Source organism: Mobula birostris, chromosome 15 (assembly GCF_030028105.1).
Source record: "Mobula birostris isolate sMobBir1 chromosome 15, sMobBir1.hap1, whole genome shotgun sequence".
Taxonomy (NCBI): Eukaryota; Metazoa; Chordata; class Chondrichthyes; order Myliobatiformes; family Myliobatidae; genus Mobula; species Mobula birostris.
This window is the reverse complement of record NC_092384.1, coordinates 7,165,448-7,192,329: the sequence shown is the minus strand read 5'-3', so window position 1 is coordinate 7,192,329 and position 26,882 is coordinate 7,165,448. Positions and strand designations below refer to the sequence as shown.

The 26,882-nt window shown below is 42.6% G+C and overlaps 1 protein-coding gene across 4 annotated transcripts in view; it reads left to right on the top strand.

The window, feature by feature from the left end:
* The window catches only part of st3gal2 (ST3 beta-galactoside alpha-2,3-sialyltransferase 2), a 307,587-nt gene that overhangs the window by 241,915 nt on the left and 38,790 nt on the right, over positions 1 to 26,882 (top strand). For all 4 annotated transcript variants that reach the window (XM_072279281.1, XM_072279278.1, XM_072279279.1 and 1 more), the window contains one exon: positions 14,233 to 14,412. In XM_072279281.1, the coding sequence (XP_072135382.1) occupies positions 14,233 to 14,412 (180 nt within the window). The remainder of the gene's footprint in view (positions 1 to 14,232; positions 14,413 to 26,882) is intronic.

Sequence of the window (26,882 nt, the reverse complement as noted above, 5' to 3'; positions counted from 1 at the left end):
AAATCAGTTTAATATTCATCAGTGTGGATTGAGACTCACATGCCAGTACAAGACTGTTTACTGCAATGAACAAGCAGGATAATTCTGTGCCATGCAATGTTACAGCCAATAGATCACTATAAAAGTTACAAGTAGCACGGTCCACTTGAAGGAGCTGCTGTGAAACTGCCGACAGAAAAGATTAATGTAACAACTCTTTAAAGTGGGACTCCAAACACAGAGAAACCTGCACCAAGACATTTTTGCTGTTAAAGTATATGCTGACAGTATATGCTGTCACCATATACAACCCTGAGATTTGTTTGATTGCAGGCATACTCAGTAAATCCAAGAACCATAATAGAATCAAAGAAAGACCACACCCAACAGGGCGATGTGAAACCAATGTGAAAAAACAAAAGAGAAATTTAAAAAAATAAATAAGCAATAAATATTGAGAACATGAGATGAAGAGTCCTTGAAAGTGAGTGCATAGTTTGTGGGGACAGTTCTATTATTGGGCAAGTAAAGTTGAATGAAGTTATCCTCAACTATTCCTGAACCTGGTAGTGTGAGTCCTGAGGCTCCTGTACCTTCTTCCTGATGGCAGCAGCCAGAGGGGAACATGACCTGGATGATGGATGGTGGGGTTCCTGTTGATGGATGCTGCTTTCCTGTGACAGCACTCCATGTAGATGTGCTCAATGGAGGGGAGGGCTTTACCTGTGATGTAACCAGTCAATATACTCTCCACCATACAGCTATAGAAATTTGTCAGAGTATTAGAGGTCATGTTGAATCTTCTCTGTCAATGAGTACAGGTTGTTGCTGTGGCACCAAATCAGCCAGGTTTTAAATCTCCCTCCTATATGTTGAGTCGTCACCACCTTTGAATCGGCCTGTGGCAGTGATGTTGTCAGCAAACTTGAATGTGACATTGGAGCTGTGTTTAGCCACACAGTCACAATGTGTAAAGCTGGTAGAGCAGGGAGCTAAGCACACATCTTTGTGTTGCACCTCTGCTGATGGAGATTGTGGAGGAGATGTTTTTGCCAATCCAAACTGACTGGAGTCTGCAAGTGAGGAAATCCAGGATCCAATTACACAAGGAGGTATTGAGGTCAAGGTCTTGAAGCTTATTGATTAGTACAGTTGCAAGAAAAAGTTTGTGAACATTTTGCATTTACTGGCTTTTCTGCATTAGTTACTCATAAAATGAGGTCTGATCTCCATCTAAGTCACATCATAGACAAATGCAATCTGCCTAAACTAACAACACACGAACAATTGTACTTTTCATTTCTTTATTGGACACATTGTTTAATCATTCACAGTCCAGTCTGCAAAAAGTATGTAGACCCTTGTATTTAGTCACCGGTAGAACATTCTCTAACAGCAATAACCTCCACTAAACGTTTCCTGTAGCTGCTGATCAGACTTTCACAATGGCAAGGAGGAATTTTCATCAATATTTCTGGGATACGATGCATGAACAGCCCTCATCAGGTCACGCCACAGCATCTCAATTGGGTTAAGGTCTGGACTCTGACTTGGTCATTCCAAAACATGAATTTTCTTCTTTTTAAACCTTTCTGTTGATGATTTACCCTTGTCTTTCAGGACATTGTCTTGTTGCATCTTCTAATTTCTATTAAGCTTCAAGTGACAGACCTCTACCCTGAAATTCTCCTGTAAAATGTATTGATACTATTTTTTATTCATTGTTCCCTCAATGATTACAAGCTGTCCAGGCCCTGAGACAGCAATGCAGCACCAAATCATGATGCTTCACATTTGGGATGAGGTGAGGTTTTGGTGTTGGTGTGTCCTTCTTCCTCCAAATACAGCAGTATACATTTCTGACCAAAAAGTTCAACTTTTGTCTCATCTTTCTACAGAACATTGTCCAAGAATTATTGTGGAATATCCAGGTGGTCTTTTGCAAACTTGAGATGCGCCGCTGCGTTTTTTGGAGAACAGTGGTTTCCTCCAAGGACACCATTCTTGGTTGGTATTTTTCTTATAGTGGACACATGGAACAGAGGCTTTAGCAAATTCTAGAGATTTCTGCAGGAATTTTGAGGTTACCCTTGGGTTTTTTGCACCTCCTTTGACGTTGCACGTTGTGCTGTTGGTGTGATCTTTGCAGGGCACCCATTCCTGGGGAGACTGGCCACAGTACTGAATTTCTTCCGTTTGTAGACAGTTTCCCTTACTGTGGGCTGATAAACATTCAGGTCTTTAGAAATGCAGGTACATGGGAGTGCACCTGCATGACAGACTTAAGTAGCGTGCCAACACAGAGGCTGTGTAGAAGAAGGGCCAGAGTCGCCTCTACCTCCTGAGGAGACTGAAGTCCTTGGTGTATGCAGGCCTCTCCTTTTCATGTTCTTTCAATTTGTTGTCACCAGTACAATCTTCAATGCAGTGCTGGGGCAACGGCATCAACACAGATGATGCCAACAGACTCAATAAACTGATTAGAAAGGCTGGCTCTGTTATAGGAGTCAAAACTGGACACACTGGAGGCTGTGACAGAACAAAGGACCCTACGGAAAATCTTAGCAATTCTGGACAATGTTTCTCACCCTTTACATGCCATCTTGGCTAAACAGAGGAGCACTTTTAGTAATAGACTAAGAAAACCGTGCTGCTCCAAAGAGCGCTGTATGAGGTCATTCTTACCCTCGCTTTATAATGAGTCAACCTTTAGCTGTGGAAGGGATGATCCCCTTTTATTCGACTGTTTGTAGTAACTTATTATTCTTTCTACCTGTCTTCAAATATTTATATTTCTGCACTTATGCTACTGTGACACTGTAATTTCCTTCGGGATCAATAATGTATCTATCTATCTATCCTTCTGTAGCCTTTTCCAGATTCATGCATCTCTACAATTCTTCGTCTAATGTCCTCTGAAAGTTGTCCTGATCGAGGCATAGTGCACATAAACAGATCTTTCTTGAGAAGAGCAGGCTCTGTCAGTAACCTGACTTGTGTGTCTTTTTTATAGGGAAGGGAACCTCTACAATCCACACCTCCAATCTCATCTCAATGACTCCGAATAGCTTTTGTAGAAGGCATTACCCCAGAGGTTCACGTACTTTTCTGAACGCAGACTGTGACTGTATAAATGGTGTACTAAGTATTGATGAGAAAAAGTACGATTGTTTGTGTGTTAGTAGTTTAGGCAGATTGTGTTTGTCTATTATTGTCATTTAGATGAAGATCAGACAACATTTTATGAGTGATTAATGCAGAAAAACAGGTAATTGTGAAGGGTTCGCAAACCTTTTCTTGCAGCTGCCTCTCTCTAACCATTAGACTCAGAATCATGCAAACCTCACTAGTTAACTACAGGATCCCCCCGCCATCCGAAGGTAGAGCGTTCCTATGAAACGGTTCGTAAGCCGGAATGTCATAAAGCGAGGAAGCAATTTCCATTTATTTATATGGGAAAAATTTGTGAGCGTTCGCAGACCCAAAAATAACCTACCAAATCATGCCAAATAACACATAAAACCTAAAATAACAGTAACATATAGTAAAAGCAGGAATGATATGATAAATACACAGCCTATATAAAGTAGAAATACTTTTCCGCAATCATTGCCGCACTGTTCTCCGTAGCGAAAATCTCACGCAAACGCTCTCGGCAAAAACCCGGCCCAAGTGCTCTCCAGTAACCTTTAAGCTATGAAGCTGCCAAATCATACCAAATAACACGTAAAAATACACAGCCGATATAAAATAGAAATAATGTATGTACAGTGTAGTATCACTTACCAGAATTGGGACAGCGCCGAGCACACTGATGATGGTGTGTTAGGCTGAGTCGTCGGAGGCTGGGGTGGTGCAGTGGCCCCCACTCTCCAGGCAGTGAACCGATACCGATCCGCGAAGCATGCAGGGGTACAGCGGTGGCCAGGATGCACCCAGCACATCTTTAAGAAAAAAGCCAAAATAAACAAGCTAATTAATTAGGTGCCACCCGGCACGTAATTAATTAGCTTGTTTATTTCGGCTTTTATCTTAAAGATGGGCTGGGTGCATCCTGGCTACCGCTGCATTCTCTGCAAAACGGTATCTGTCCGTGGCCCGGTGGTTGGGACCACTGGGGTGGTGGGACACGGGGGTGTCATCTCATCGTCAATCAGGGCAGGCAGCTCATCTTCTCCTATGACTGCCTGCCTCCATGTCGAAGGTCGAGGTTCGTCGTCTGCTGTGGCTGATACGGAAGGCTTGAAAAACGATAGTATGCTTGACTGCTAGCCTCGCGCATTTTTCTATCATACAGTTCTTTGTAAGCACTCAAACCATCTTGCAAGTATGCCCTAAACCCTTTCAAAATTAAAGTTGTACTTTATCATTGCAGCGAAAATCTCACACAGTTGCTTCACGTTCAGTTCCTGGAGGACTTCACTTTCGGTTTATTCACTACTGTGTTCAGTTTCAATTGTTATCCTTTCCTCATCCAATTGCATCAGCTCTTCATCTATCAGTTCTTGTTCATGGGATGCCAAAACCTCTTCAACATCATCTTCGTCAACTTCCACAAGCCAAACTCACTTTGTCCTTACTTCATTCACCACGATTGACACGCCTAATTATGTCTAATTTTACGCTAAGTGTAACACCCTTATGAGCTCTTTTAGGCTTTTCCGATATCTTAGAACTCATCTCGCTAATGCTGCTCACAGGCACATGTTTGACCAGTTTCAAGTTTCTGAGTGTCAAAATCTCTGAGGATCTATCCTGGGTCCAACATATTGATGCAATTACAAAGAAGGCACGACAGCAGCTATATTTCATGAGGAGTTTGAGGAGACTTGCTACGTCACCAAAGACTCTCACAAATTTCTACAGGTGTATCGTGGAGAGCATCAAAGAGGAGATTCAGGAGCCTGAAGGCCATAAGACAAAGGAGCAGAATTAGGCCATTCGGCCCATCGAGTCTGCTCTGCCATTCTATCATGGCTGATCCCGGATCCCACTCAACCTGGCTTCTTGCCTTATCCTTTGACGCCCTGACCAATCAGGAAGCAATCAACTTCCGCTTTAAATATACCCACAGACTTGGCCTCCACCACAGACTGTGGGTAGAACATTCTACAAACTCAGTACTCTCTGGCTTAAAAATTCCTCCTTACTTCCGTTCTAAAAGGTTGCCCCTCAATTTTGAGTTTGTGATCTCTAGTTGTGGATACCCCCACCACTGGAAACATCCTCTTCACATCCACCCTATCTAGTCCTTTCAACATTTGGTAGGTTTCAATGAAGGGATTATCATATGAGAAGCGATTGGCACCTTTGGGCCTGTATTCACTGCTGCCAAACTCTTCTCATATGTTAGCCCCTTCATTCCCAGAATCATCCTTGTGATGCTCCTCTGGAGTCTCTCCAATGACATCACATCCAGGGCCCAAAACTGTTGACAATACTCACACTCAACGTGCCAGGAACAGCTTCTTCCCCTCCTCCAGCAGATCCCTGAACGGACAATGAGCCATATATATACACACACACAGGATATATATATATATCTTATAGTTTAAAAATTATTATCTTTTGCACTGTATTGTTGCTGCAAAATAAAAAATTCATGACATACGTCAGTGATATTAGACTTGATTCCAATTCTGATTCTGATTCTACTCCTGATGCTTCTGCAATCCAAAGGTCTTGTGAAGAGTCAAGAATGAGGCATTAGACTATTTTCCTTATGGCCATTTTGATAAATGTTACAAAAATGGAAAACAAGTGAGAGAACTGAGAGAACAAAGAAAAGACAAAGGAAAAGCAGTTGTGATCGTCTCATATTCAATTTGGAAAACAACAAAAATTCCCGTGATAACAAATAAACATACAAGTGGCATAACACCTGCTATAGAACACTAAGAAGCTTCTAGAAAAAAATATAGAAGCTACTGTACGTTAATTACTGGCAAATTCATTGAACAATTACTACATCCCAATTCAACAGCAGTAAACAACATTTGACCTACAAATATTTAATCAGTGCTCTCAAATTTAAATCTGCCAGATAGAGTATAACATTGGATCTTGTAAAATTGTCCATTTTGGCAGGAAAATACAAGACAAGCAATTTATTCAAATGGTGAGAAATTACAGAGCTCAGAGGTGCAGGGGGATCTTGGTGCCCTAGTGTTTGATCTACAAAGGGCTAGTATGCAGGTACAGCAAGTTATTCATAAAGCTATCAGGATATTGGTGCTTATGATGGGGAGAAGTGAATGCCAAAGTAGAGAAATTGTGCTTTGGATATTTCAGGTGTTGGTGAGACCATATCTCAAGTACTGTATACAGAATTGTTTAAGGAAGGGTGTAAATGTGTTAGAAACAGAAGGGTTACTCAACTAATGGTTTACTGTAGGGGTTTCCAACCTGGGTCCATGGACCCCTTGCCTCATGGTATTGGTCTGTAGTATAAAAAGATTGGGAACCCCCGGTTTACTGGAACAGTCTTAAGAAGGAAGATTGGACAAGCTAGGTTTGTATCTGCGGAATTTTGTAGGACTGAGAAGCGACTTGATTGAAACGTAAAAGATCCCGAGGAGTCTTGACAGGATGAACTTAAAGAGGATTATTTTCTTTTGTGAGTGTACCTGGAATTGGTAATCACAACTTTAGAAAAAAGAGTTGCCTGTTTTAGAGACAAAAAAGCAATCAGATTGGGCCTGATTTTACAAAATATCAAATTAGGCTCAAGGGTTGTATGGTCTCCCCATTCCTAATTTGTATGTTCCCAGCTAATTATTCCTGCCTGTCCATGTTCCAATTCATGGAGAGCTTAATGGCTTTTTGCCTTTTTTAACTCAGGAATGTTATTGGCCAGAAGAATGCACATTGACCATTTGCTTTGGCCTAGTAGCCTAATGGACAGCTTAAGGGCTTAGTATTTTCAACTGGTACAAAACAAATTTAGGACAATCAGGCAATTCTAGGGGAGTTCTCGGGGCTGGGTTTGGATCTGGGCAGCTGAATATGGAAGTGCCTCAGCCTTTGACCCCAAAGGAAGAGTCAAAGAGATTTGGAGACATCACAATCAAAATCAGTTAAGCCTTAATCTCTTAAACTATCTGGCAAATACTTTGTGAGTGTATTAACAGGTTTGAAATTAAAATATTATGCAATATAATTTCAAAGTATTATAAAAGTAAAACAGAGCAGGTCTGCCAACTTCTAAAAAGAGCAGTTTAATGTTTGAGCTGTTGTGTTTAGTAATCCAGTTCACTTGCACATCTGACCAAATGAATTCATTCCTCATTACATGCTCTAACAATTTCAAAAATGAGTGTGTTACAAATTGTATAGAAATTTTAAGTTGTTGGGAATGTGTCTGTGTGGCTTGTCTTCTCATACTCATAGTCGTACACATGGGATTGAGGAAGTCTTGCTTCGACTCCGATTCAGGAGACTTTGAGCTGACTGATGAGGCCAGGCTCGTCCATTTGTAGGACAGGAGGTTCCCAATGGGATGAAGATGTGGGTAGTTTGGCAGATGGTGCATTCGTTCCTATTCATACTGAGCTTACATTCTCCTGACTCCGAAAGACCACGTCCCTAAGATATAGGAGCAGAATTAGGCCATTTGGCCCATTGAGTCTGCTCTGCAATTTATCATGGCTAATCCAATTTTCTTCTCAGTTCCAATCTTCTGCTTCTTCCCATATCCCTTCATGCCCTGACTAATCAAGATTCTATCAACCTCTGCCTTAAATATACATAAAGACTTGGCCTCCACAGCTGCCTGTGGGAAAGACTTCCACAAGTGGACATCACATTTTCTTTTTCCCCGTTTATTTCTATTGTCAAGGGAACATAGGCTGTTGTCATGGTAGCTTCATGTTTCCTTCAATCTATATTGCTCTGTTCTCATATTTTAATATACTTGAGCTTGTAAATCACTATAAAATATGGTGTTAAAGTATTAAAAATATGAAGTGAACGATATGCAGGAATGAATCTCTAGCTGAAAATTAATGGAGATATTTAGATGAGCAATAGACAGGAACATCAACCAGAGATACAAGCTACATCTAATCAAGATGCAAGTCTGGTTTGTTTGTTTTCTACAAAAGGAGCTTGTAGAATATTGGCTGAAAAATTCCACAATGCAAGGCTTGCTTTAAAAAAAATGCTAGCTGATGGAAAACTTGCATTTTAGAGTGCACATGTCCAAAAGCAAAACTAGGAACATTAAAAGTTTGGGCCAATACCTCTATGAATGTCTAAAGCCAGTACAACCTTTGGTTCATTGCCACGTACCCTGTTTTGTGGATTTTTTAGAACATTAGTAAGTTTTTGAGCAGAACAGGCCATTCGGCCCAACAAATCTTGCCAAATTCTTATTTACATAGAGTGTTGAAATAACTACCAAGTTTAGATTTGAAACTCTAAGATCCTACTCTCAACTACACAACTAGGTAGTTTGTTCCATGTGTCCACAACTCATTATATAAAGAAATGCTTCCTGATGTTAGTCTGAAATCTCCCTTTATTCAGTCTCCACCTATGGCCCTGTGTCCTCACTGATGGATTAATTCTGAAGTAGCTGCTGGCACCCACCTTACTTATGCCCTCAATGATTTTGTCTCCTCTCATTCTAAGGCTAGAAAGATGTAACTTCTTCAATCTTTCTTCTTAGCTCATACCCTGTAGATCTCGAATGAGCCTCGTCACCCTTCTCTGAACTCTCTCCAGTGCCCTTACATCCCTCACACAATATGGAGACCAAGATTGTACACAGTACTCACGGTGTAGCCTCACAAGCACATCATACAGCTTAAAGAGAGCGTCTCTAAATGTGGACCCCATTGTGCGCATTATATAGGGAGGAGAAGATGGCGACGCAACGCAGCTCGCAGCGGCCACTCTGATGTCTGTTATTTGTCAAGTAAGGTGCCGTACACAATCCTGATTTGATGGAGATGGACGTGAGAGAACGGGGGAACATCTGGTGAAACTTCTGAAATGCCTGCTTTGCTGCTGCTGCTACTGTGTGGTCCAGAATCTCCGGAGGGGAAGGCCCCGAGTCCTCGGCTTTGCTTGTTGCTCAGCAGCCAGGGCGGGGTCGAAGCGCTGTGCAGAGGATGGTGCTCGGAGAGGCAGTGTCGGAGGGGTTGGTTGGAGGCTCGAAGTTTTCGAACAGACTCAGAGTCCGCTGCGGTTGGGTGCTTCCAATGTTGCTGCATCAGCAAGTTGGCGGCGCTTGGAGGTTCATGGCGGGGAGAGTTTCTCCATTCTGCCGCCTGCGTGAGATGATGGGACTATCGGGACTTTGAGACTTTTTTTTACAGTGCCCATGGTGTGCTCCTTATCAAATTACAGTATTGCTTTGCACTGTTGTAACTATATGTTATTATGTGGTTTTGTCAGTTTTAGTCTTGGTTTGTCCCGTGTTTTCTTGTGATATCATTCTGGAGGAACGTATCATTTTTTAATGCATGCATTTCTAAATGACAATAAATGAGGACTGAGTGTCCTCATAATCTAATAATCATCTAGTAATCTAATAGCCCAACATTCTATTAGCCTTTCTAATTACTTTGGTGAATTGACTAGATGTTGATAGTGGTGAGTCTACCAGGATGCCCTAATTCTTTCTTTCTTTTCTTTTCAAATCTTTTTATTGTTATATTATACAAATCCTTTTCATACAGTGCACGTTCTAACTCAGGACCCCCCTCCATTGTATATTTATATCTAATATTTCTATTTACAATATGTAATATTTACATTAAACTTCATCTGCCATTTATCTACCCACATCTGGATTTTGTTTAGATCTAACTGAACTGATTCTGCTGCCTGAATGTTATCAGCTTGTTGCCCTAATTTTGTCTTCCGCAAACTTTACTAGTTTATTTATTAAGTGCTTAATGTAAAGCACATAATGTAAATTAAAATAATTAATGTAAATTAAAAACAGCAACAGCCCCAAAACTGATCCCTGTGGAACCGCACTTTTAACATCATCTAGGTGTGAAAATAATCCCCTCACCATAACTCGTTGTTTTCTGTTTTTGAGCCAATTCTGCACCCATTCACACACCTTACCCTGAAACCGTATCTCCTGTAATTTGATTATTAACCTCTTGTGGGGTACCTTGTCAAATGCCTTCTAAAAGTCCAAATAAATGATATCAACTGCTCTATTGTTATTATAAATTTTAAGTTGCCTCTTCATAGAATCCCAGCATATTAGTAAAACATGATTTCCCCTTTCTGAACCCATGCTGGCTTTCTGCTCACATGCCTGTTCTTATCAGCTGCTTTTCCATCTCATTCTTTATTAATGTTTCCATTATGATACATGTTAAGCTCACTGGTCTATACTTATCAGGGTCAGTGTGGTCACCCTTCTTGTATATTGGGACACTGTTACCCATTTCCAGTCCTTAGGGATTTCAACAGTTTTCACTGAACTATCACGTTCAGAATCAGAATCAGGTTTATTATCACCGGCATGTGACGTGAAATTTGTTAACATAGCAGCAGTAGTTCATAATCTAGCACAGAGAGGGAAAAAATAATAATAAATAAAATAAAACATAATAATAAACAAGTAAATCAGTTACATATATCGAATACAACAGGAATTCTGCAGATGCTGGAAATTCAAGAAACACACATCAAAGTCCTGACGAAGGGTCTCGGCCTGAAACGTCGACTGTACCTCTTCCTAGAGATGCTGCCTGGCCTGCTGCGTTCACCAGCAACTTTGATGTGTGTTACATATATTGAATAGATTTTTTTAAATGTGCAAAAACAGAAATACTGTATATTAAAAAAAGTGAGGTAGTGTTCGTGGGTTCAATGTCCATTTAGGAATTGGATGGCAGAGGGGAAGAAGTTGTTCCTGAATCACTGAGTGTGTGCCTTCAGGCTTCTGTATCTCCTACCTGATGGTAACAGTGAGAAAAGGGCATGTCCTGGGTGCTGGAGGTACTTAATAATGGACGCTGCCTTTCTGAGACACTACTCCTTGAAGATGTCCTGGGTACTTTGTAGGTTGGTGTCCAAGAAGGAGGTGACTAAATTTACAACCTTCTGCAGCTTCTTTCGGTCCTGTGCAGTAGCCCCTCCATACCAGACAGTGATGCAGCCTGTCAGAATGCTCTCCACGGTACAACTAATGAAGTTTTTGAGTATATTTGTTGACATGCCTAATCTCTTCAAACTCCTAATAAAGTATAGCTGCTGTCTTGCCTTCTTTATGACTACATCGATAAGTTAGGACCAGGTTATTTCCTCAGAGATCTTGACACCAAGGAACTTGAAGCTGCTCACTCTCTCCACTTCTGATCCCTCTATGAGGATTGGTATGTGTTCCTTCGTCTTGCCCTTCCTGAAGTCCACAATCAGCTCTTTCATCTTACTGACATTGAGTGCCAGGTTGTTGCTGGGACATCACTCCACTAGTTGCCATATCTCACTCCTGTAAGCCCTCTCGTCACCACCTGAGATTCTACCAACAATGGTTATATGTCAGCAAATTGATAGATGGTGTTTGAGCTATGCCTAGCCACACAGTCATGGGTATGTAGAGAGAGTAGAGCAGTGGGCTAAGCACACACCCCTGAGGTGTGCCGGTGTTGATCGTCAGTGAGGAGGATATATCATCACCAATCTGCACAGATTGTGGTCTTCTGGTTAGGAAGTCAAGGATCCAATTGCAGAGGGAGGTACAGGGGATCGGGTTCTGCAACTTCTCAATCAGGATTGTGGGAATGGTGGTATTAAATGCTGGTGAAATGTTATTGCTGGACACTCACTCGCTGGTACGAGCTTTAAACATTGTCCTGTTGTGTAGAACCTCATTATTTAAGTTAGTAGTCAACCGTTTCTGCCTTTATTGAGAATTCTGTTCAATTCCACTTCTGTGGTTTGCAACAATGTCTAGAGTGAAGAAACAACTTAAAGTTGACTCTTGGAGACTATAGGACCACATTTTTAGATAATTTTTTTTAAAAATAGTAACACCCTTGATGCTTCAGTGTTGGTCCCACTGGGCATATTACACAACCAGAATAAGAAGGTGGGGGGTAAGGGGGAGAAGTACAAGATGGGAGGTGATAGGTGAGACTGGGTGAGGAGGAAGGTGGATGCCTGACCTGCTGAGTCCCTCTAGCATTTTGTGTGTGTGTGTGTATGTGTGAGAGAGAGTGTGTGAGTGAGTGTGTGTGCGTGTGTGTGTGTGTGAGTGAGTGAGTGTGTGTGAGTGTGAGTGTGTGTGTGTGTGTGTGTGTGTGCGTGTGTGTGTGAGAGAGAGAGAGTGTGTGTGTGTGTGAGTGAGTGTGTGTGCGTGTGTGTGAGAGAGACAGTGTGTGTGTGTGTGTGTGTGTCAACGTTTTCAGCATCCCTTGTGAATCACTCAAAACAGGCTTAAGATTTTCAACCAAATGCCATACCTAACCTGCCCTGCTGTGAATAATTCAAGTTACCCCTGCAACATGTTGGCTACTGATGCATGGGAATAGCTAATGGAAATACCAAGCCTCTCTGCCTTTTGCTTTGCCTTATCAGTGCCTGCTGCTGGAGCCAATGACTCTATGGTGGGTGGTGGGTAACTTGAGGCTGATAGTCTTTCCATATACTGTAGTACCTGAGTAAAGTCATAGCCCTTTTGGTATAATTTCACCTGGAGCAGGAGGAGACTTCCTTCAGCCAGGTGAGTATAAATGTGAAGGTTCAGTAAAATTGGAAATAAGGATTGGGAAAGCTTTGGAAAAATTGGAGCGCTAAATGATTTGCTACTTTGCTTTGTGTTATGTGCATTATGAAAAGTGTTTGAACTCAGACTCATTAAGGACCAATGTTTACAAAAGAAAATAAGTTCTATGACGATGGAACCCAATAATAAAACACTGTAACCTTCTGTGCTTAGACAGCTAGATACACACATACCAGAAACTCAGCCCGGTAGGTGATATAGCTTAATGTCCCTTAACATGCTAGTAGACAATTCCTAACCTCACTTCTAAAGTAAACTTGGCAGTAAAAATGTTTCATAATGTGTAATGCTAACTTCATAAGTTAGCGACTCTGTATGATTCTAGCCCCACCTTTACTCTCCCTCGGCCTATGTCCAGAGCGGTTTGAGATCAGCATTCTCCCTACTTTAAATAAGCTCGACATGCCCATCACCTCTGTACCTCCCTGTGTAACTGGATCCTTGTTTACTTCACTGGCAGACCCCATCAGTACAGATAGCCAACAACAGCTCCATCAGCATAGGTGCACCACAAGGCTGTGTGCTTAGCCCCCTGCTCTACTGGTGAGAATGTGTGGCTCAGCACAGGTCCAGCACCATCGTTAAGTTTGCTGATGACTCCATTGTTGTTTCCTGAATCAAATGTGGTGACAATCAGCATATAAGAGGGAGCTTAAAAATCAGGTTAAGTGGTGCCACAACAACAACAACCTCTCACTCAACATCAGCAGCACCAAAGAGTTGATCATCAGCTACAGCAGGAAGAAGCTGGAGCTCCAGGAGCCTGTCCTCATTAGGGGTTTGGAGGTTGGGAGGGTCAGTAGCTTTAAGTTCCTTGGCATTATCATATCAGAGGATTTGGCATTGTGCCATCATAAAGGAGCCTCTGATTTCTTAGATGTATGTGTAGATTCGGCATGTCACCAAAAGCTTTGATAAGCTTCCGTAAATGCACAGTAGAGAGTATCCTTACTGGTTGCATCATGGCCAGATATGAAAACATCAATGTCCAGGAACAGAAAAGACTACAGAAGGTGGTGGATTCAGCCCAGTCCATCACAGGCAAAGCCCTTTCCACCAGTGAGCACATTTACATGGAACACCACCACAAGAAATCTGCACCTATTATCAAGGACCCCCACCATTCAGACCATGCTCTTCTCACTACTACCATCAGGTAGGAGGTACAGAAGCCTTGAGTCTCTCACCACCAGTTTCAGAAATAGTTATTACCCTACAACCATCAGGCTCCTGAACTAGCACAGAAAACTTCACTCACCACAACTCTGAACTGATTCTATTACCCACAGACTCACTTTCAAGGACTCTTTACAACCTTCGTTCTTCTTTTGCACATCGGTTGTTTGTCAGACTTTGTTTATGTATAGTTTTTCAGAAATTATATTGTATTTCTTTATTTTCCTGTAAATGCCTGCAAGAAAATGAATACCAGGTTCATATACAGTGAGATATGTGTTTACTTTGATGATAAATATGACTTTGAACGTCTGTTATAGAATGAACCAAGCTCCAACTGTTGGCTTTGAAGCAGATGTGGGCAGCCGTACAACTCATCACTTCATGTACCCAGAAAGTGCAAAGGATCTCCCAGCAAATGTCAGCTTTGTCCTGGTTCCCTTTAAGACGTTGGATCTCCTTTGGATTACCAGTGCTTTGTCAACAGGCAAGATCAGATTGTAAGTATTTCCCTTGGGTTTCAGATTTGTTTTTCATAGTATGTATTTGCATATGTTGCTGCCAAGTCTACTTGGTCTCCTGGTACTAAAGTTGTATAATAAGCCATTACCACTATTATTTACTGCTGCAGACTGTTCCTGCCTGCCCTCCACTTGGGGGCGGCACCCCAGGATGTATTTGAATTGAAGATTAAAGATTGTTTATTGTTATTATTCAGTGCACAAGTGTAAAGGAGAACGAAATAATGGTTATTCTGCATCTGATGCCACATATAAGAAACACAATAATTATAAAGAACCCAGAAAAATTAATCAGGAAAAATCTACAATAAATATAGATATAGAAACAATCCTATAAAACACAATATACGAGTACCTGTTATGTACATAGACTGATTGTATGTACACACAGTGACCCTGGATGATGTGTATGTAGTGGTGATCGGTTAATGGGTGGAGGGTTGATAGGCTGACAGCTTGGGAGAAGTAACTGTTTTTGAGTTCAGTGGTCCTAGCACAGATTACATAATATATCAACCTTCTTCTTGATTGTACTAAATGACATGATCTCCACTGCCTTCTGTGGTAGAGAATTCCACAGGTTCACCACGCTCTGGGAGAGAAAGTTTCTCCTCAATCTTGATTTAAATGGCACGCCCTTTACGCTGAGGTCACAGCCCCTGTTTCTGGATGCTCCAGCCTTTGGAAATATCCTCTCTGTGTCCAGACTATTCAGTCCTCAGAGAATTTTATATATCGCTATGTGATTCCCCTCTCATGTTTCTGTATGCTGACGAGTTCAGGTCTCAATCACTCATACGTTAGTCCTACCATGCTGGGATAGTATACGTTATAGTGCCCATTTCAAAATGATTTCTTCTGTCACTGTCCAGGTTTACTAACCAGTAGCAGCACGGTAGTGTAGCAGTTAGCACAACACTTTACAGCAGACAGCGGTAAGATTGCAGTTTGATTCCCGCCACTGTCTGTAAGGAGTCTGTAGATTCTCCACATAATTGTGTCGGTTTCCTCTGGGTGCTCCAGCTTCCTACCACAATACAAAGGCATAAGGTAGTAGATTAATTGGTCATTGTAAACTGTTCTATGATTAAGCTGGGGTTATAGTAGGATTGCTAGGCAGGGCTGGAAGGGTCTGTTTAAACACTGAATCGGTCTAGAAAAAAAATTAATGTTGCAACAACTCATTAGAAATGCCAGGCCAATATATTGGGAAGCTTCTGTCTGTCACCCTGATAAACCAAAGCTCCTGACCACCACGCCCCTCTGATTTCCGAGGCACAGGTCCTCCTGCCCTTAGATCCTTCCACATCCCAATGGTCTAACACTTTGAACCGTAGCCCTGATTACCTGGCCTTCCATTTTCAAATCACCAGTGGATTCCTCTGCACCCCCCCCTAAAGCTATGATAGAGCCTCTGATAACTGATCTTATTTCCTTCCTGGTCACCCAGCACCTCTACAATTCTCTCTGCACAAGATCAATAGGCATCCGTTAGTCTCATGAGACCATGGATTTGCGCCTTGGAAAGTTTCCAGGGCACAGGCCTGGGCAAGGTTGTAAGGAAGACCGGCAGTTGCCCATGCTGCAAGTCTCCCCTCTCCATGCCACCAGTCACCAGTGTTGTCCAAGGGAAGGGCACTAGGGCCAATACAGCTTGGCATCAGTGTCGTCGCAGAGCAATGTGTGGTTAAGTGCCTTGCTCAAGGACACAACACGCTGCCTCAGCTGAGGCTCGAACTAGCGACCTTCAGATCACTAGACCGACGCCTTAACCACTTGGCCACGCGTCAACACACAACATCGATATGCAAATGGTAAGATATAGTACAGACTCAGTACAACTTCGGAAGTTTGAAGCAGCAAGGTTGCAACAAGATGACTGCTGGTATACCTGTAGAAGGTTACCTCTCAACCTCCTATGTTCCAGTTCAACATAGTTGAACAAATTTTACACCCCCCCCTCCTCAATTCCCCACCCAGATCTTTCACCTCTTCTCACCTGCCTATTACTTCCCCCTGGGTCCCCTCCTCCTTCCCTTTCTCCTTTTGTCCACTCTCCTCTCCTATCAGATTCTCTCCCTTCTGGTCCTTGACCTTTCCCACTCACCTTCCCACCTTTTTATTCTGGCATCTTCCCCCTTCCTTCTCACTCCTGAAGAAGGGTCTCAGCCCAAAACGTCGACTGTTTACTTTTCCACAAATGCTGCCTGACCTGTTGAGCTTAACCTGCATTTTGTGCGTGTTGCTTTGGATTTCCAGCATCTGCAAACTTTCTCGTGTTTGCCCTTATAACGAAAGCCGTCCACCCCAGATAACATCCCAGTGAACTTCTTTGGCACTCCCTCCGGTATACGTAACTGCAGTAAACGCCATTTCAGCTGAACAGCAGGGCTGGAAACCAGATTAGAGGGATTCCGACTTTAAGGAGAGATAGGCATAAATTTGGATGATGTAATACCTTTCAGGGAAGTTGGATTGGAAGGGAATGTTGGTGATGGGGTAGTTTTTAAGCAAAGACAGAAGAATTGAGACGATGTTTGGAGCTGAAGAGTGGTGATGGTACACTGGAAAGAAAAGACAACTGTCATAAATAATGCCCAGGAAAGGAAACTGGGTGATTAATAGTATGTTTGGGAAAGGATCAAGAAAACAAGTAAGGGACTGTCCAAGCAAAATAAGATAAGATAGATTTTAGAAAAAGCTTGATTTCTGTTCTACACTATTACAAGAATCATCCCTTGTAATAATGATCAGTGACGCACAGAGAATCTGTATTTACCGACAAGTAACTTCTATTATTTCTACTAAAAAGCACGTGGGTTCACGCTCTTATCTACCTGTGTACTCCCTACTTGAACCCCTGACACTCCATGAACAGTCAATGAAGAGAAAAGGAATCTACGCTGCCCAGGCATTCCTCGTGGTCCCGATCTCCACGTGTCCATGAGGTCCTCCTTATCCGCGATGGTTGGTCTCTGGCTGCTGGAGAGTTATCGCCCCTGCGTATTTGGAGCTCCTGAGTCTCATACTATTCCTCTGTTAAATCCATAACCTTAATCGGTTGTTCTTTCTGCCTCCCAATCTCCCCAATATGTGGCTGCCATTCCTGCCCAAATAAAGCACCTTGCTTTGCCAATTTGTCAGCCTTTCTATTTACCTCAGGAGATAACTTAGAGTGGGCTCTCACCTTCATGACTCCATATTCTTCTCCCTTTGCCTCTTCAAATATATATTGCAATAAAGCAGCAGATGGGAGGGGCTTCCCATCAGCTGAAACAAACCCTCGGGCTTCCCACAGAGGTGAATGTTCTGTATGGCTGTTACAAACGTACATACTATCAGAGTGTCTGACTGACCCTGGCGGAAAACGTTCTGGGTGACTACAGCTGCCAGTCTGCTGCCTGTGCACTCGTGGTTTGGGGTAACTTTAAAACTATACTATACCTTTCCTGGCCATGTTCATCCTCTACGTATATCCACACCCAGTTCTCCTCTCACCTTCTTGTACTGATAAGGAACCATCCACAAAAATTTTAAAGTAGGGTTTTTCTTTTTCCTTTGTGTCTTTGTTCTCAGTCATTACTTTGCCTGACTGCTTCCAGCCCCTCCTTTTTGTTTTGATACAAATGGACCCTTGCTATCATAACTTGACACTCATGTTCACTTCCTTGGTACACCAGGTTATCGGCTAACATAGAGGTAGTGTTTACTTGCTTTGCACTAATATTTCTTCCTTGCAGCAGCAAAGCCCATCTATCAATTCTGTTTTGGTTTACTGAACCATCTTTCGTCCTTCCGTCTAACAGTAATTGTATAGGGGTGTGTTCTCTCAGTATTGTAAGTCCCATCATCTAGGCGAAATGTTGTACTGCCCAGAAAACGGCTAGCGAGTGTTTTTCACATACAGTATACCCCTGTTCTACTGGTGAGAGCATGCGTGATGTATACACTACTGGTCTTAACTTCCCTTGCGGCTCCTGTGAGAGCACTGCCAAGGGGTGGTATCACCTCCAACGAGAATGGCTCATTCGGATTTGGGGTTTTTAGAGCAGGCGCAGTGGCCAACGCTTGCTTCAGAGCTGTTCTGATTTCCATCCCCACGCCACATTCTTTCTCAATAGCTCCATTAAAGGAGCTGCTGTAGTGGAAAATCCATCAGTGTGATCCCTACAGTATCCTACCAGCCCCAGAAAGGACCACAGCCCTTTCAGGTCTCAGGAAATAGGCAGTTTCATAACCAATTCTACTCTTGGTTTATCAATTTCTATTTTTCCCAGTGTCAAGGTCATTTCCAAATAACTAACTTCTTGTTTCTTCTTAATCGGTTGTTCTTTCTGCCTCCCAATCTCCCCAATATGTGGCTGCCATTCCTGCCCAAATAAAGCACCTTGCTTTGCCAATTTGTCAGCCTTTCTATTTACCTCAGGAGATAACTTAGAGTGGGCTCTCACCTTCATGACTCCATATTCTTCTCCCTTTGCCTCTTCAAATATATATTGCAATAAAGCAGCAGATGGGAGGGGCTTCCCATCAGCTGAAACAAACCCTCGGGCTTCCCACAGAGGTGAATGTTCTGTATGGCTGTTACAAACGTACATACTATCAGAGTGTCTGACTGACCCTGGCGGAAAACGTTCTGGGTGACTACAGCTGCCAGTCTGCTGCCTGTGCACTCGTGGTTTGGGGTAACTTTAAAACTATACTATACCTTTCCTGGCCATGTTCATCCTCTACGTATATCCACACCCAGTTCTCCTCTCACCTTCTTGTACTGATAAGGAACCATCCACAAAAATTTTAAAGTAGGGTTTTTCTTTTTCCTTTGTGTCTTTGTTCTCAGTCATTACTTTGCCTGACTGCTTCCAGCCCCTCCTTTTTGTTTTGATACAAATGGACCCTTGCTATCATAACTTGACACTCATGTTCACTTCCTTGGTACACCAGGTTATCGGCTAACATAGAGGTAGTGTTTACTTGCTTTGCACTAATATTTCTTCCTTGCAGCAGCAAAGCCCATCTATCAATTCTGTTTTGGTTTACTGAACCATCTTTCGTCCTTCCGTCTAACAGTAATTGTATAGGGGTGTGTTCTCTCAGTATTGTAAGTCCCATCATCTAGGCGAAATGTTGTACTGCCCAGAAAACGGCTAGCGAGTGTTTTTCACATACAGTATACCCCTGTTCTACTGGTGAGAGCATGCGTGATGCATACACTACTGGTCTTAACTTCCCTTGCGGCTCCTGTGAGAGCACTGCCAAGGGGTGGTATCACCTCCAACGAGAATGGCTCATTCGGATTTGGGGTTTTTAGAGCAGGCGCAGTGGCCAACGCTTGCTTCAGAGCTGTTCTGATTTCCATCCCCACGCCACATTCTTTCTCAATAGCTCCATTAAAGGAGCTGCTGTAGTGGAAAATCCATTAGTGTGATCCCTACAGTATCCTACCAGCCCCAGAAAGGACCACAGCCCTTTCAGGTCTCAGGAAATAGGCAGTTTCATAACCAATTCTACTCTTGGTTTATCAATTTCTATTTTTCCCAGTGTCAAGGTCATTTCCAAATAACTAACTTCTTGTTTCATTACCTGTGCTTTTTTAGGGTTTACCTTTAGTCCCAATGCAAATAATAATTCCAGCAGCTTTGTCAACAGCTGATAACGTTCCTGCTTGGCTTCAGTCTGCAGGAGCAGATCATCTACATATTGTACAAGTGCTCGGGTTTTGAAAACTCTTCATCAAAGCATTGGTGAAATATAGACGGGGAATTATGGAACCCCTGTGGTAGGGCAGTCCATGTATACTGCTGTCCCTGAAAGGTAAATGCAAACTTGTATTGACACTCTCTTTCTAGTGGGATAGACCAAAATCCATTATTTATGTCCAAAACTGTGAACCATTGTGCTGTTTCATTCTGTTTTGTCCACGGTCTCTGGATTAGTTGCTACAGTTGGGGCTAGTAATGGGGTTACTTTATTCAGCTCTCGATAGTCTATTGTCAACCTCCAACTACCAACTGGTTTCCTCACTGGCCATATGGGTGAGCTATTAGTGGAGGCTACTGGCCTCAGTACCCCTTGTTGTACCAACATCTTCCTCTGCCTTTTTGGGAAACCCATATCGCTTCTGTGGTCTGGGGTCTGGACCTTGTATGCACACACTGCCAGCCGTCTTCCCGCAGTCATGCTTGTGCCTGAGTCCCGTGCAATAATGTGCTACACTATCTGATCATTGCTCGTCTCCTCCGGTTTTATCCACATTTCATTCACTGTGCATATCCTACCCTGATATTCTCCTGCCGGGATCTGCATGTGGCGTATGTTATTCATGCCAGTTGGCATCTGCCAAATCATACAATTAACTGGGTCATAACAAAGTCCCGCTTTGGCCATATAATCACTCTCCAGTATATGTTCCGTACTGAGCTTTGGGGGGGGGGGGGGTGCAAAAAATGGATGGTGTAGCAACAGGTCAATGAAATCCTGGCATTTGATGGAGGGGGATAGAAGGATGAGGCAGACAGAGTTAAGATTTTAAGAAGATTGATTTTGATGGAGAAACCAAGAATTAAAGTCAAAGACGAAGTTGAGTTTAGAATCAGAATCAGGTTTATTATCATTCATGCAGTGAGAGACAGAGTGAGTAAATAGTGCAAAACACTAATACCATGTATTCTTGGACCGTTCTGAAATCTGATGGCAGAAGCTGTTCTGAAAACATTGTGTGTGGGTCTTTAAGTTACTACTGACCTCCCCAGTGGTAGCAACATGACGAGGGCATGTCCTGGTCGATGTTGATGAAGGTCTTTAATGATAGACTCCACCTTCTTGAGGCAGTGCCTCCTGAAAACGTCCTTAATGGCGGGCAGGGTTGACTCCGTAATGGAACTACAGAGAATATGCGGAACTTCTTTAGCCAAAGGGTGATGTGGAGGCTGTGGAGGCCAGGTCATTGACAGGGAAAACAAATCAGCATTGAAGGAATGGTGGAGCAGACTCGGGCCAATTGGCCAAAGTTTACTCCTTTGTCTTATGGTTTTATGGCTGTGACTACAACCCTCTGCAGCTTCTTTCGATCCCGTGCTTTGGAGGTTCCATACCAGGCAATGATGCAACCAGTCAGAATACTATCCATGATACATCTGTAGAAATTTGCATGTCTTTGGTGACATACCAGGTCCCCTCAAACTTTAATGAAGTAGAGTGTGCTGGTGTGCCTTCTTCATGATTGCATCAACGTGTTGGTCCCAGGGTAGATCCTCTGAGAGATTGACACCCAGCCTCACTGCGTTTATTGTGGTATACACATCTACGCACGAGTGCAATGAAAAAGTTATTTGCAGCAGCATCACAGGCACATTCCGTTGCAAGAAGTTTGTAAAACCTTTGCAATTACCTGGTTTTCTGCATTAGATGTAAAATGTGGTCTGATCTTCATCTAATGCACAATAATAGATAAACACAATCTGCCTAAACTAATTCCACACAAGCAATTGTACTTTTCATGGCTTTATTGAACACATTGTTTAATCATTCACAGTACAGCCTGGAAAAAGCATGTAGACCCTTGTATTTAGTAACTGATAGAACATTTCTTAGCAGCAATAACCTCCACCAAACATTTCCTGTAGATGCTGAACAGATTTGCACAATGGCGAGGAGGTATTTTAAACCATTCCTCCATACAAAACTGTTTGAGATCATTAATATTTCTGGGATAGCTTGCATGAACAGCCCTCTTTAGGTCACGCCACAGCATCTCAATTGGGTTAAGGTCTGGCCTCTGACTTGGCCACTTCAAAACATAAATTTTATTATTTTTAAACCATTCTGTTGTTGATTTACTCTTGCCTTTCAGAACATTGTCTTGTTGCATTATCCAACTTCTGTTAAGCTTCAGGTGACGGACTGCTACCCTGACAGTCTCCTGTAAGATGTCTTGATGCAAATTTGAATTCATTGTTTGCTCAACAATTACAAGCTGTCAAGGCCCTGAGGCAGCAAAGCAGCCCAAACCATGATGCTCCTTCTACCATGCTTCACAGTTTTGGTGGTGTTGTGCAGTGCCCTTTTTCCTCCAGACATATGCATTTCTATCAAAAAGTTCAATTTTGTCTCATCCGTCCATAGAACATTGTTCCAGAAGCATTGTGGAACATCCAGGTGGTCTTTTGAAAACTTTGGACATGCAGCAATGTTTTTTTTTGGAGATTAGTGGTTTCCTCCTTAGTGTCCTTCCATGAACACCATTCTTCAGTATTTTTCTGATAGTGGACACTAGGATAGTGACTTTAGCAAGCTCTAGAGATTTCTGCAGGTCTTTTGCTGTTACGCTTGGGCTCTTTTTCACCTCTTTCAGCTTTTTATGTTGTGCTTTTGGTGTGATCTTTGCAGGACACAGGAGGATGAGAGGGTATCTCATAGAAACATTCCAAATGTTAAAAGGCCTGAACAGATTAGATATGGCAAAGTTATTTCCCATGGTAGGGGAATCTAGGACAAGACGCCTTGACTTCAGGATTGAAGGATGTTCATTTCGAACAGAGATGCAGAGAAATTACTTTAGTCAGAAGGTGGTAAATCTGCAGAATTTGTTGCCACGAGCGGCTGTGGAGGCCAAGTCATTGGGTGCATTTAAAGCAGAGATAGATAGGTTCTTGATTAGCCAGGGCACCAAAGGGTATGGGGAGAAGGCAGGGGAGTGGGGATGACTGGAAGAATTGGATCAGCCCATGATTGAATGGTGGAGCAGACTCGATGGGCTGAATGGCCTACTTCTGCTCCTATAACTTATGGTCTTATGAACACCAATTCCTAGGGGGAGTAGCCAAAGTAATGAGTTTTCTCCATTTGTAGATAATTTATCTTACTGTGGACTGATGGGCACCCAGGTCTTTAGAAATACTTTTGTAGCCTTTTCCAGCCTCATGCATCTCTACAATTCTTCTTCTAAAGTCCTCTGAAAGTTGTTTTGATCAAGGCATAGTTCACATAAACTTTCTTGAGAAGAGCAGGCTCTGGCAGTAACCTGACTTTGTGTGTCTTTTTTTAAAGGGCAGGGCACCTCTATAACCCACACCTCCAATCTCATCCATTGATTGTTACACCTGACTCCAAATAGCTTTTGTAAAAGGCATTACCTCAGAGGTTCACATAATATTTTGAATCTAGTCTGTGGTTGTTTAAATGGTGTACTCAGTATTGATGAAAAGAACTACAATTGTTTGTGTGTTATTAGTTTAGGCAGATTGTGTTTGTACATAGAACATAGAATAGTACAGCACATTACAGGCCCTTCGGCCCACAATGTTGTGCCGACCCTCTAACCCTGCCTCCCATATAACTCCCCCACCTTAAGTTCCTCCATATACCTGTCTATCCTTGTTACTTAGATGAAGATCAGACTACATTTTATGAGCTATTAATGCAGAAAACCAGGTAATTGGAAAGGGTTCACAAAGGTTTTCTTGCAACTGTAGCATCAGATAAGCAGTATTCACAGGAAAAACATAAATTATACACAACTTTAACAAGAAAGTATACAAAAAGCATAAAAAATCAAAAATGTGATGATCCTGGATGATTGTGGAATTGTAATCAATTTTGAAGGTCATGATGATGCCAAATGCAATCCAGCCAAATCTTCCCAAGGATGATTAAACCAATTTCCAGCCGGAGAGATTCAAACCGGAATTACTTGGACATAAGAGAGCAGAACTCTTAGACTAGGAATTACTCATCTGCTTATTTGTGGATGTTAAAAAGCTTTGTGTGGTGTATTAACACTACTAATAACTTGCTGTAAACATCATGTCCTTCTTGAATTGGAAGTTATACAAAACAGGTTTGTGAGGTTTATCTAAGTTTCCAGATGCATTAACATAATATATTACTTCTGAAATGAACTAGTTGATGGACTTATAATGTTAACAACACAAAGCCTTGCAATCGTGGGAGAGGCTTCAAAGCCCGACGCTTAATGTGAAGTCCAGAAGTCGAGCCTCAATGCCTGAAGCCTAGAGAATGAAGACCTGTCCTAAGTTGGTGGACCATCCATATGTGCATAATTGGGAGGGAAAATGGGGCTTGTTTTAGTGTTCGTTATGTTCTACTTCAGTGTTTTCTGTGTTGTTCTGCTGAGCAGCCCCTTGCGCAAACAGAAATGGCCTGGGAGACATGTGCCTTCAGGGAGCAGCCCCACAGATGACCCAGTTGCTCGCCAATTTCAGCGAATGAAGCATCATGGGGGACTGAAATATTGGGACAACAAGTTGCTGGTGTTGCTCAGTGGAGAGAAAGAGCCCATCTGAGATACCAAGGAGCTGGGTTATAGACTGTAGGTTTTGATGGAATCTAGATCAAGGTCTCTTTAGGGGGCTTTTGCTTTTGCTTGCATGGTGGGGAGGGGTTGCTGCTTCTGCTGGTGCAAGTAGGGGGAGGGAGGGGGCCTTTGGGGTTCTGATGTTTGTATCATTCATTCTTTGGGGTTTCTTGTTTCGTGGATGTCTGTGAAGACAGAGTAAGAATTGCAGGTTATACACTGTGTACATTCTCTGATATTAAACTGAACCATTTGAATTAGATCCTCAATTTCCTCAGTCAGTCAGTTCAGATTGGCAACAACATCTCCTCCACAATCTCCATCCACACGGGTGACCACTAGGCTGTGTGCTAAGACCCTGCTCTGTTTGCTTTACACTTATGATTGAGTAGCTAAGCTCAACTCCAGTGCCATTTTCAAGTTTGCTGACGACACCAGGGTCATAGGTCAAATAAAAGATGGTGACGAATCAACATATAGGAGGGAGGTTGAAAATTTGTATGAGTGGTGCAACACCAACCACCTCTCACTCAGTGTTAGCAAGACCAAGGAGATGATTATTGACTTCAGGAGGAGGAAACCAGAGGTCCCATGAGCCGGTCCTTATCAGAGGATTAAAGATAGAGAGGGTCAGCAACTTTTACGTTTCCCAGTGTTAGTATTTCAGCAGACCTGTCCTGGCCCAGCATGTAAATGTAATTACAAAGAAAGCACGGCAGCACCTCTACTTCCTTAGGAGTTTGTGAAGATTTGGCACGACATCTAAAATTTTGACAAATTTTCTATAAATGTGTAGTGGAGTATATTGACTGGCTGCATCACAGCTTGGTATGGAAACACCATTACTCTTGAACAGAAAACCCTACAAAAAGTAAAGGATACAGCCTAGTGCATCACAGGTAAAGCCCTCTCAACCACTGAGCACGTCTACACAGAGCACTGGTGCAGGAAAGCAGCATCCATCATCAGGGACCCCCACCACCCAGACCACGCTCTCTTCTCGCTGCTGCCATCAGGAAGAAGCTACAGGAGCCTCAGGACTCACACCACCAGGTTCAGGAACAGTCATTATCCCTCAACCATCAGGCTCTTGAATCAGAGGGGATAACTTTATTTGACTTCACTTGCCCATCACTGAAATGTTCCCACAACCTATGGACTCACTTTCAAGGACTCTTCATCTCATGTTCTCAAAGTTTATTGCTTACTTATTTATTGTTGTTTTTCCTTCTTTTTGTATTTGCAAATTGCTGTGTTTTGCACACTGGCTGAAAGCTCAGCTGGTGTGATCTTTCTTCCATTCTATCATGATTATTCTTCTGTTACAGATTTATTGAGTATGCCCACAAGAAATGAATCTCAGGGTTGTATGTGGTGACATATATGTACTTTGAGTTTTGATTGTTAACATGCTACGTTGGCACTGGCATGTCTGGCAACACTTGCGGGATGCTCCCGATACATAGGCGAGTGTTTTGGTCATTAAAACACAAATGACAGCTTTCACTCCATGTTTCAATGTATATCTGAAAAGCTGAGGGGAGTGAATGTTCCCAAGGTGGCAGAGAGGGGCCTGAAGAGGCAAAAGGGGAACACCCAGATAAGTGTGAGGTGGTTCATTTTAGTAGGTCAAATATGATCGCAGAATATAGCATTAATGGTAAAACTCTTGGCAGTGTGGAGGATCAGAGGGATCTTGGGGTCCAAGCCGATAGGACACTCAAAGCTGCTGCGCAGGTTGACTCTGTGGTTAAGAAGGCGTATGGTGAATTGGCCTTTATCAATCGTGGGATTGAGTTTAAGAGCCGAGAGGTAATGTTGCAGCTATATAGGACCCTGGTCAGACCCCACTTGGAGTACTGTGCTCAGTTCTGGTCGCCCTACTACAGGAAGGACGTGGAAACCATAGAAATGGTGCAGAGGAGATTTACAAGGATGTTGCCTGGATTGGGGAGCGTGCCTTATGAGAATAGGTTGAGTAAACTTGGCCTTTTCTCCTTGGAGCGACGGAGGATGAGAGGTGACTTGATAGAGGTGTATAAGATAATGAGAGGCATTGATCGTGTGGATCGTCAGAGGTTTTTCCCCTGGGCTGAAATGGCTAGCATGAGAGGGCACAGTTTTAAGGTGCTTG